Source organism: Melozone crissalis, unplaced genomic scaffold (genome assembly GCF_028551555.1).
Source record: "Melozone crissalis strain CALT ecotype California unplaced genomic scaffold, PUWL_Pcris_2 ptg000060l_1, whole genome shotgun sequence".
Taxonomy (NCBI): Eukaryota; Metazoa; Chordata; class Aves; order Passeriformes; family Passerellidae; genus Melozone; species Melozone crissalis.
This window is the reverse complement of record NW_026535838.1, coordinates 266,067-278,414: the sequence shown is the minus strand read 5'-3', so window position 1 is coordinate 278,414 and position 12,348 is coordinate 266,067. Positions and strand designations below refer to the sequence as shown.

Here is a 12,348-nt window from a genome sequence, read left to right as displayed (position 1 = left end):
GTTCAGCGGTGCTCCCTGGAGTTTTCCTGTGCTTGGAGGCAGGACAATGCGCTGCTGCTGGCAGATGTGGGTCTCCGTGTCTCCAGAAGGAGCTGAGCTGGTCCAAGTATATCTAACAGGTCAAGGCTTGAAATGAAGAAGCAATAAGCCACTGAAATGGTACTATCACCGAAACATGATTGATCAATTGAATTCTATCAGAGACAGTGGGCAGTGAGATTAACTCAGGCCTGATGGGTTCAATGAGTTAAAGCATGATGTTCATTTCAGCTTCATTTCACCAGTCTTTGCTTGTGAAATTGGTCAATCAATAGAGGTTGAAGATCAGATATATATATATTGGTGACCATCTTATAGGGAATATAATCTAGCGTAGTCAGCTCCTGACTCCGGCTGCCTTCAGTGGTAATGGAGACAGAGCAGAGACTCTATCAGTGCCACTGAAATGGCCTGATATCTCCTCCAAATGAAAAGTATTTTTGGATCTCTGATGATTTATCATTTTTTTTCCCTTCTTTCTCACTTTGATCTATGATAGAACTCGTTCCTACCTTTGTGAAATACGGTGATTTCTCTTGAAAATATTTGCACAGTGATCAGCTATACACTTCAAAATATATAGACCCTTTTTAGTGATATTGTCCTTCAGAAAAGAAAAAAACCCAGGACTTAGAAAATTTGAATAGTGTAAATACAAAGATCTCTCTTCACATATGTGGTCCTGAAACTAATGCTTTGCTGGGAAGAGCATTCTGGGGCAGCTGTCTGCCAAATGTATACAATCCTGAGGAGGTGGTGTGAAAATTCAGCTTACGTTTTAAACAAAACCTTCCATGTGGTAATTAAACAGAGTCTTTATCTTCTCTGGACTAATTTACAGGCATGCTACAAGAAAACAAATCACCTTTTTGCCTCCTGGTAATATTTCATTTGCTTCATAATGTTTTAAATGTGGTGAATAACATCCTCCCTAATTAGCCTGCATTTCCCTATAAGGTGAAGTAATTAGGTATGATAACAGGTAATGAAGTTGGACAGTACAAATTAGAGGCAGAAATCATGTCCTTTATGAATGTAGGCTGTTCATGGCACTAGCTATGTATTTCCTTGATTTACCCTGTATAAGCGTATTGCGCAAAAAAAGAAAACAAACAACCTGAAAATCTGAAGCCAGTAGATTCCTTTTATCTTCAGAAGAGCACTGCATCAGATGAATCTACCGTGGAGGTGCACACCTCATGGCACACCTTTATTATTAATAGCATTGGAAATACTAGTCCAGCTGGATTTGTGGTTGGCATCTGTTTCTCAGCTATTGTTGCCTTGCTGACACTCTCAAGTGGAACTGCACCAGGGCAAGGTCTGTCCCAAAGTATAACACAGTATTTACCCAGATTCATAGAATCATAAAGCACTTTGTGTTGAAGTGGGCCTTTAGGACCACCTTGTTCCATACCCTGCCATGGCAGGGACCCCTCCCACTGTCCCAGGCTGTCCCAGTGTCCAGCCTGGCCTCGGGCAGTGCCAGGGATGCAGGGGTAGCCCCAGCCGTGCCAGGGCCTGCCCATCCTGCCAGGGAAGGATTTCTTCCCAACATCTCATATAAATCTCTCTTTTGTTCAGTTTAAAACCCTTCCCCCTTGTCTTATCACTATCTGAAATTGTGATGGCGTCCTTATCAGTATAAAAAAAGGTGAAGCTGAACCATTTCTATATTTCAGAGCCTTTTGCTGGTCTTTCTATATTTTGCCTTGTTTTCATACTAAGCTTTAAGGCTTTTAAATATGCTTTAGTATTTTGTGAAGATAGCGTCTTTTGTTCTTATCTTGGTCTGTAGTCTTAGAAATAGTATTTTAAATCAAGTGAATTGTCTGGTGAGGGTTGCTAAAATTCTGATTTCCTTGTATTTAGCAATTTCAAATATTCTCCTGCTGTTTCAGAAGGCATGTCATGGACGAGTATCTAACCACAGAAATGAATTAGAAAAATGGGATCTCAATCTATCAAATCCTTTAAACTGATCTTGCTATTTGCTTAGGTCCTCAGAAAATAACTTGCTCTTAATTAACAAAGATGATTTAGGTGAAGTGTCCAAGGACAGGTCAGACAGGACTTTAGGCAACCTGAGTTGTGGAAGGTGTCCCTGCCCGTGGCAGCTGCCTGGAACTTGATGGAACGTGAGGTCCTTTCCAACCCAAACCATGCAGTGATTCCATATTTTCAGGGTGATTTTCACATCACCTGGGCAGACTTTTGTCAGCAGGACTGTGGATGGTGTCTCTCCCCAGAGGCAGATGCCTTCTGTGACTAACTCTTCCCAGACTTGTGGTGGCTTGTTCAGACTTTGGGTAGCCACAGAAAATCTTTGCTTGTGTTTAATACCTAGATTATGTCCAAGGCAGGCCAGTTTCTACAGCAGCATGCCTGCCTTTGGTTGTGAAACCACAGGTCAGTTTTTCTGGGCAAGGTGTGAACAGAAGGTGTCCGTGCACTTCAGGGTGGGAAAGGATTGCGTTTTCCCTGCCAAGAAAATGCCTGTCAGTGAGTTTGGAACCGGGGAGGGTGCTGTGCAGACCTGGAAAATGCCGATCAGTAACTGTTTTGCAGAATGGGTAGGTATACACGTACTGCTATTTTCAATAAAATATGTGAATGCAACCCTATGTGGATGCACTGATTATATGAAAAATGTTTTTATCGCTCCCTGGAGCCTACTTATAATTAAAATTGTTTCAAGCCTTCCAACAGTACTTTAATTATCAAAGATATTCTAGTTAAACAATGTATAATGTTAATGGTATTATTTATATAATGTCAAACGGCCAAACACATCCTGAAGACCTTCACGAACTCCTGTGTGTCATATGCCATGTACAGGAAGTCCTTTAGTTCTACAGTGGAATCCAGAACTTGGTGGAAATTAGTCTGAATTTGGTGCAAATTCCCACAGTGCGAAAGCACGAGCTTTTCGTTTGCTCCCGGGGTGCAGAGAGCAGGTGCCAGCCGCAGTGAGGGAGGCTGGGGTGGCTCCTCTGGTGCAGTGTCGGCCCTGCCCAGCCCCTGCCCTCCCCTCCCCGGCGCCAGGGCTGCGTGCCCTGCTCCTCATCCCAGGGCAGCCTGACTGCGCTGATCCCATCTCTTGTCCGCGGGACAGCGAGTGCAGGTGTTGGCAAGCAGGGACGTGCAGGTGGTGTGAGCTGGCAGCCCATTGTGGCTGCAGCACACCAGTGCTGACTTTGAGACCAAACCCCTCCAGAGCCCCTCTGCCATCTCCACGTGACTTCATCCTTTCTTTGCTTTGAAATACCCTCCTCTTCCTCGTGCTTTGGGGGCAGTGTCTGAGGGCCAGCCCTGCCCCAGTGCCCCCTGGATGAGGGGACAGACACTGGGACAGATGCTGGGTGTGATGGCACGGGCGCACGATGCTGCCTTTACTCCTGGATCCACGCTCTGGGGTAGGAGACCCTTCCCAGCACTGGCCCTGGGCCTCCCTCCGCCTGACCCTGCTGCCCAGCATTTCCTTCCATCGGCCTCCTCTTCTCCAAGGTGCTCACTCCCAATCATCTGCATAATAAAAGTGCTGCTGGTGAAAGGTGGGACTACTGCTCCATTTTCAAACATGAGGGGATCTCATTGTACTTCTCTGGATGCACAATCAGCGCACAGACTGTACTGGCATCTCCAAGAACAGTTTTCTCGTCATGACTGTCTTGTATCATTTCACTCCCTTTTGCCATCCCCTTTATCCCAAATCTGCATAAAGCTTTAACTTTGATGCCAAATTGTGAATAGCAGTTTAACCTGAAATTTAAAGCAAGCATCAAGCATTTCCATGCTCGAGAGACAGGGTCTCCCTGGCCCTGTGATACCATACACCTACCAAACAGATTTTTAATTCCATAAGCCATGGTTGACTAAACTCAGCACAGGGTCTATTAGACACTATTTGATTTAGAATAGTAAAAAAAAAAAAAAAAAAAAAAAAAAAAGGAAAAATACACTGCTTCCTTGTATCCCTCTGTACCTTTTCACACTTGGACATCCTACTCAGACCACAGCTTCAGGTTTTTGTTTCCCTTCCTGTGTGGAAAAACTGATCCTTCCACTTCACAAAAGCCATAACCTACCCTTGATAAAATTGCATTACTTTCTCTAGAAAGGGCATATATAATGTTGTTGTCTTTGAAATTGCTGAGCTCAAACTGAGAAGGGAGCTCCCAGCATTAACTGCTAACATCAAATGTCTGTTCAGTATAAGGAGAGTTTGGCTTAAATTCAGCATTAGCAACTGAGGTTGAAAGCTATTTCCCTGTGTTGGTTCCCCAGTCCAAGGACTCTGCCTCAAAGAAGCCTCGTTTTCTGGATAGACAGCATTTTCTGCAAAATCCATCTCTGCTGAAGGATGATCTTAAATCAATAGTCCTTTGTGAAAAATCTTGTCCACCAAGCATCCCTTGTATTCCTGGCGGCCAGCACGTGCTTGTGGTCACAACGGAGGTCTACAGCAATGGGCTGTTTTTGTGCAGATCGCCTCTCTCAGATCTCCTCTCTACTTGCAATCAAAAAACTTGATGCAGAATCTGCCAGAGGAGGTCTTGGTGATGTTATTCCTCTGCAGACTTCTTGGACTGTAAGCAGCTGCAGCACTCATGGAAATCTTGCTGTTAAGGATGCATTTAAATTCTGCTCCTCAGAACTACTCTGGCAGCTAGATGCTATTTTTAAAACATTTCCTCCCTCTGTCTAGTTCAATGTTGCCATCTGGAGAAGAAATCTGATATTTACTGTTGTTCTTGGAGTTCCACCTCCTGGAGTCCTGGGAATACTGCAGATCTCAGTTTTCTGTGCATAAAATTTTGCAGTATTTCCAGCACTGACAGGTGAAGAGAAAGTAGGAAACCACTGTGAATCTGCAAAAAGCAAATTGGAACAAGTCCATGCAAGATCCTTTTCAGACTGCCAATCAAGCAGTTTTTTAAACTTGTCTCATGGCTTTTCAGCCATGGTCAGTCACTTGTGACTCCTGCTAAAACCCTCTGCCAAAGGGGAGAAGGAGGAAAATGTGCTTTGGAGCCCAGGTTTGAGTCCTGCCAGTAAGCCGGAGAAACACAAAGTGAATTGGAGGGTCGGGAGCGCATCTGGGGCTGGCTGAGGGTGCTGCAGTGGGGACTCAGCCCAGGATTCCCCACCTTAGCACAGCACAGCACGGGCTGGTGCTGCTGACAGAGCTGCACAGAGAGTCCGTGCCAGAGCCCAGGGCCCAGAGCCCAGAGCCCCGAGCCCAGAGCCCAGAGCCCAGAGCCCAGAGCTCAGAGCCCAGAGCCCAGAGCCCAGAGCCCCGAGCCCAGAGCCCCGAGCCCAGAGCCCCGAGCCCAGAGCCCAGAGCCCAGAGCCCAGAGCTCAGAGCCCAGAGCCCAGAGCCCAGAGCCCCGAGCCCAGAGCCCCGAGCCCAGAGCCCAGAGCCCAGAGCCCAGATCCCAGAGCCCAGAGCCCGGGGCCCAGAGCCCAGAGCCCAGAGCCCAGAGCCCAGAGCTCAGAGCCCAGAGCCCAGAGCCCAGGGCCCAGAGCCCAGAGCCCAGGGCCCAGAGCCCAGAGCTCAGAGCCCAGAGCCCAGAGCCCAGATCCCAGGGCCCAGGGCCCAGAGCCCAGAGCCCAGAGCCCAGAGCTCAGAGCCCAGAGCCCAGAGCCCCGAGCCCAGAGCCCAGGGCCCAGGGCCCAGGGCCCAGAGCTCAGAGCCCAGAGCCCAGAGCCCAGAGCCCAGGGCCCAGAGCCCAGGGCCCAGAGCCCAGAGCCCAGAGCCCTGAGCCCAGAGCCCCGTGCCCAGAGCCCCGAGCCCAGAGCCCCGAGCCCAGAGCCCAGGGCCCAGGGCCCAGGGCCCAGAGCCCAGAGCCCAGAGCTCAGAGCCCAGAGCCCAGAGCCCAGAGCCCAGAGCCCAGGGCCCAGATCCCAGAGCCCAGGGCCCAGAGCTCAGAGCCCAGAGCCCAGAGCCCAGAGCCCAGAGCCCAGAGCCCAGAGCCCAGATCCCAGAGCCCAGGGCCCAGAGCCCAGAGCCCAGAGCCCAGAGCCCCGAGCCCAGGGCCCAGAGCCCAGAGCCCAGAGCCCAGAGCCCAGAGCCCAGATCCCAGAGCCCAGGGCCCAGAGCCCAGAGCCCAGAGCCCAGAGCCCCGAGCCCAGGGCCCAGGGCCCAGGGCCCAGAGCCCAGAGCCCGGAGCCCAGAGCTCAGAGCCCAGAGCCCAGAGCCCAGAGCCCAGAGCTCAGAGCCCAGGGCCCAGAGCCCAGAGCTCAGAGCCCAGAGCCCAGAGCCCAGAGCCCAGAGCCCAGAGCTCAGAGCCCAGGGCCCAGGGCCCAGATCCCAGAGCCCAGAGCCCAGAGCCCAGAGCCCAGAGCTCAGAGCCCAGAGCCCAGAGCCCAGGGCTCAGAGCCCAGAGCTCAGAGCCCAGGGCCCAGAGCCCAGAGCCCAGAGCCCAGGGCCCAGGGCCCAGAGCCCAGAGCCCAGGGCCCAGAGCCCAGGGCCCAGAGCCCAGAGCCCAGAGCCCAGGGACCAGAGCCCAGGGCCCAGAGCCCAGAGCCCAGAGCCCAGAGCTCAGCGTGGATGGAGCTGTGCAGGACGTGCAGGGGGCACAGGAGGGGACAGAGAGTGTGGGTGCTGACTGCACAGAGCATCCTGCTGGCGCTGCCCCAAGCTGCCCGTGACTGCCAGCATCAGGCCATCCACCCATCCTCTGTGTTCTCTTACACACAGATCATGAGCCAGACGGCTTCCCAGGTGGTACAGGAAACCTGAAGCAGGAAAAATGTGATTGTTATCCTGCATGCTGCCTTTAAATATTGTGTGAAGCTCTTGATGGGTTAAAGGTTTTCTGTAATGCAAGACTGTACAGTGTGTTTTCCAGCAAACTGTAACCTCTCAAAAAGTCTTCATGACTTCACCGTGCTGGTACCTACATCTGTTCAAGGGATAAAATAAGACACTCTGCTGTAGGCTGTAGGTCACATCATGAGACTACTCATTTTTCCTCTTCTCTCTCCTCTTTGAAAGGTATTCAGGAATCTCCAGTACCAAATGGCCATTCTCTACCAAGCAGAGATTTTCTTCGGAAGCAGATGCGAGGAGACCTTTTCACCCAGCAGCAGCTAGAAGTGTTGGATCGTGTCTTTGAGAGGCAGCATTATTCTGACATTTTCACAACAACTGAGCCCATCAAACCAGAGCAGGTACCAGTGCAAATATTTCATGTTTTCCTGATCTGCTTTCCAGAGATCTGTTTGGTGTACATGACCAAAGGCGTTTCAGTTTCAGATGACAAATATGGAGACACGTCTTGTCGAGCTCATTTCAGCCGAGCCCATGTTAGCTATTAAAACCTATTAGAAAATTAAGGTAAACACTCACTGTACAATCATCAGCAAGTGTTTGGCTATGAAATGACACCTGATCTGGACCAGTGGCATCAAAAGAATCTCTAAAGAGCACCACAGCTTCTGATGTTTTTTATTAGATCAAAAGCAGGCAGTGCAGGTAACAAGGAGAAGACTTGCAAAACTCAGTGCCTAATTTTGGTTCACAGTGAGCATGATTGTGGACACAAATCAAATTTTTGTGTCCAGAAGTGGCTTATTAGACATGTAACTGGCCATTTGCTGCAACATCCGATTAGTATGTGAAGATAAATTAATTGCACCTATGGATCTAGAGTGTGTTTGAGGAGGACTTGGCACTAATATTTTGGAAAAATTCAATTTTTGCAGGCATAGTATAGAAGCACATGAAAAAACTGATTAGCTATGTCTCTCTGTGTTCTTCTTCTTAGGTGGCAGTATTTAATTTAGCTGCTGAGAAGGAGGTAGAAATTAATATATTGCTGTCAGCACCGATATTGGTCTAGCTTGCTACTTAATGATGTATTCAGCCATTAATCTTCAGTGTTCTTAATATCAGACATGCTTTTTAGCAAGGTGGATGGACTTTTCTAACACTGATTCCCCTTGGAAGAGTCTATACATTTGAAGGCCATTGGAGATGCTCTCATGGCTGCCTACTGCCATGGTGGCTTCAGTTAAGGAATGCGCATACTTTTTTAAAAATGATTTACCTCTGCTGCAAGCGCTGTGGTAGAGCGGGAGCTGCTGATGCCTGTGAGCTCGGGCCGTGGCTGTCTCGGGAAGGTGAAATGGCCTTCCCGTGCCACTAGATGGTGGCTATCCCATCCGAACCCGGGGATGCTGGCGAGGGCAGGCTCCGTGCCCAGGGCCCTGGCAGGCCTTCCCAGCACTGGCACCTGGCAGCTGTGTCCTGTTAGATCTGTTCCTGCAAAACCTCAGGGGCCAGAACAGCAAAGGGAGCAGCGATGGGAGGGGGCTTTTGATTAGTTTTTCTGGTCTGGAGCCTCATAGTCATGGCCAGCTGCAGCTCCTGGGAGACCCTCCAGCAGCGAGTGAACATTTATTCAGACATAAACTTTTACTGGTTTTATAGGAAGAATGGGAGATTTGAATAAGGATATTGCTGAAGTGTTATCCCAATTATCAAATACGGGATATTTGTATTTGCTCTTGATGGAGAAATGATCTCCCAGGGCCACATAAGGAGTTGTGACTAGAATGGCTCAAAGCAGCCAGATTATTAAAATAGGAGATATGCTGATATTAATATGATGAACAGGATACTCCTTGCATGCTCTGAGAAGTCAAGTAAGATGCTGAGGTATCTGACGTTAGGAGATCCAAAATGTGCTTTGTAGAACCATGTTGCCAGGCATTTTTACATGTAATTCCAAAAGAAATCTTTAGTTGTTTGTTTTCATATTTCTTGGAGTATGGTCTTTGCTTTTAGAAGGCTGGACCATGGTTAAGGTCTTGTGGCTATTTGGGGTCAGTTTCTGCTTTTTGATGGTATGTGAAGGGTAACATTCAGCGTGACCAGATGTGATCTGTATGACTTGCTGTGGTTCACAGAGATGCTGTGTGAGCCCCAGTTCTTGCAGAAACAGCCCTGTGTCACCTCCTTGGTGAGTCAAGCAAAGCTGGTATGATGCTCAGCCAAAGTGCAGAAGCTGTCTGCATCAATTAGTAAGGCCAAAGAAATCAATGAGAAATCAAATACTGAGGATATTAATGACATGCCTTGGAAAACCAGAGTTGTCCCTGGATTAGACGCTGTAGTAAAGCAAGATCTGCCGGTGACATTTGTCTGTCCAAAATGCTGCTGGACCCCAAAGTGGTGTTTTAGGAGCTAAATCAGTGGTGGATGCATGGAGCTCTAGGCACTTTCTGTAGAGGAAAGAACAGAAAAGATACTCCTTCCCATGGAGACAGAATGTGGGAAGAAGACTGGTATGAGCTGCTGACCCACTTTACCCGTTTCAATGGAGATGTGATCCAGCAGCAGCCAGCTGAACACCACTAATTTTGCTTTGGCACAAAACTTATTGATGCACCAGTACTATTAACTTGGGGAGGAGCCCAGGTATTTTATTGGAATAACTGTTACTCTATACACCCTGTAGATCCCTTTTCCTTCCTGTTTTGTGGCTCCTCACTTGCGTGCTGGTGGCAGGCCCTTGGCAATGGTGAGGGCGAGAGAAGTCCCTCCTGCACAGCACAGTATTTGCAGCCTCATCAGGCTTGGTTCCCAAGTGCTGCCCAAAGCCCTCCTGGTGCATTTTCTGCACAAAATTTGTCCTTGCCTTTTTTGGGTCCATTGCCCTTTATGTAGGTAGAGGGGCTGATGGGCTGTGTGGGAGTAATTGCTCAGCAGTGTGTAACCCTCTGCTTTGAGTTCTTCCAATCCACTTCCTTCAATTCCCCATCTTGATGTTTCCCTCAGTTAACCTGCATAAAATGGGGGCTCTTGAGTTATTTATCATCTTATGACACGGTGAGACTATGATGCTAATAACACCAAGACTGTGGGCTCAATTCCTTAAGAGTTGGAGCCTTAAGAGTTGGAGTCAATTATCCTTGAGGGTCCCTTGCAACTCAGAATATTCTGTGGATCTGCGAATCCATGCTGTACTGTTGACAACAGTCATATTAACTTTCGCATCTGCTGTAGACTGCGGTATCTGTGGAGAGACTGATGATGAATGGATAGTTGTATTTGGGGAAGGGCTCATACTGTGTTGGGAGAGAAGGCAACCACTGGACAGTGACAGGGAAATAAAGCATCAGACAGTGCTTTGAGAGAGACAGTGGTGGTTGTGTGTGCTGGGTGAGGCAGGGATCCCACCGTGTGCTCCTACCATTAAAGACTGTCACAAGCTGTGCATCAAGGGGCTGCAGTAAGGCATCAGCTGTTCCTTGCCTTGTTTTGCAGCCTGACACCCAGTGGTGCAGCTGGGCACAGGTACACGTGTGCTCTGCAGCACAGGTGTGTTCCCTGCCTGTGTGGGACATGAAAAACATGCAGTTTTCATGGCAGAGGGAGCCAGGGGCTGAGCGGTGTCTGTGCAAACAGCACCAAGTCCTTTCATGTCCATGTGTCGTGGGGAGGAACCATGACATAAAGCCAGTACTGAGAAGCACTCTGGCCTACCTCCCCCTAACAGAGCCCTCCTATAAAAATGAATGCTTCTGTTAAGGGAATTCATAAGAATGAAGGACTTTCTCCTATGTTTATGCCCTTTTGTGCTCATTTTCTGCAAACAGGCCATTATTACATTGCACAGGCTGCAAATGCTCACAGAAGAGTGATTTCACTTATTTCTGGGCACGGGTATGGAAAGGCACATAGTGGTATGTTTGCTACACCAGTGTTGCACTGCCACTCTGTACACGGCTGCTGTGTGCCAGCTCTGTGTGTCTCATCCCTCTGCAGGAACAGTGCCTGGAAGCTTGTGATGCCAGACCTTGTAGTTGTTAGACCCTGGGAAAGGCAAGCCTTCACAGCAGCTCCTACTCTCTCTGTGCTCTGTGTGTGTGCGTGTGCATGGGCGCTGCTGCTCCGCAGTGTGCTGGCTCTGCAGTGCCCGCAGGGAGGGCTGTTGGTGGTGCCAACACCCCAGATTCCCTTGGAACAACCAAACCAGGAGTGGCTTTTACCCGTCTGCCGGGCCCGAGATTGTGCTCTGCACCTATACCTGTGTCAGACCAGCACACTTCAGCCCGGCCTCTACTGCAGGCAACCGTCATTGTTCATGGTCAGACTTTATCTGCAACTGGCACTCCTCCTGTGCAGAGAGTTGCAACACTGAGTGGCAAATTTTCCAGTGCTTATTGTCCATTAAGACCTGGAGGAACGGGAAGCACTGGCTGTCCTCAGCAAACCCCTCTGTCTGACTGTGTGGGGGCATTATCCTCCAATGGCTTCCTCTGGTTCCAGCCAGAAGGATGGAGGAGTTCTCCACTGCACCTTTGGGAAATTGTCCCAGACTGCCAAGGCTGTGCCATCTGTTTTGTGAACTGCTGACTCGGGCAATTCTCCAGTGAAAGCACTGACCAAGACAGGAGACATTCTTGGAGACCCAGGGCAGTCCCTCAGGTCTGGGAGGCTGGACAAGAGCAGGAGAGCCCCATTGGAGCAGGCAGGGGGCAGGCCCAGGGCCATGGACCAGTGTGCTTGTGAAGGCTGTGAGAGTGGGATTAATGCATCTACTGGTGAAAAATGCAGGGTGAAGGATATACAGCTGCATTGGCTCAATGCAATGGGAGAGACAGTGCGTTAATTTTCTCAGAATAAAGAAAGGAATTATCCATGCTGGATTTCTGCCCACAACAGAAATGGATTCTTTTGTACTTTCAGTTTCTCACATGGGTCCAATCGAATACTCATTGAAGCCAAGAGGAATATTTCTATTGACTCCAATAAAGTTTAGATCAGGGCCATAATGAGGCATAACATGATGTGACCAGATTCAACACTATGTAGGTCACCAGCTAAGAAGATAACTGCCTGCTGCTAATAGCAAATAATTCCTAGGCCTGTGCTGGTGCTTTCCCGCTTCTTTAAGCTTGAACTAAACAGAATATCTGTTCTCAGATTGATTTCTGGTTAAAATTTTTTGGTATTTTCACATATTCTGTGCTCACACAGAAACCAGTAACCTGGCAAACACATAGTAACACTATTCATGACACAGAGTGCAGATAAATGTGAATCTGGAGACAGGCAGATGGAATTTGGGTAACTAATGAAATTTAGATAGCCAAGGAATCCCCCCAGAATTACTTATGATTTGGAAAATGTGGAAGAACTGTATGAAGTTGAAACCTGCTGCAGAGAGAGCTGCACCAAAGAAGTTCTCTGAATTGACCAAGAGAGGGGCATAAACTTCTTTTGAAAATCTTCAGGTTTTGCTTTCTGCCTAAGTACACTCCAACTTCGAAAGAGGAATCTTGGGTTTTTTTGCT

At 48.7% G+C, this 12,348-nt stretch overlaps 1 protein-coding gene across 7 annotated transcripts in view; it reads left to right on the top strand.

Annotated features, from left to right (window-relative positions):
* PAX5 (paired box 5) overlaps positions 1-12,348 on the top strand; it is a 134,740-nt gene that overhangs the window by 43,004 nt on the left and 79,388 nt on the right. For all 7 annotated transcript variants that reach the window (XM_054287591.1, XM_054287589.1, XM_054287587.1 and 4 more), the window contains one exon: positions 7,040-7,215. In XM_054287591.1, coding sequence (XP_054143566.1) covers positions 7,040-7,215 — 176 coding nt within the window. The remainder of the gene's footprint in view (positions 1-7,039; positions 7,216-12,348) is intronic.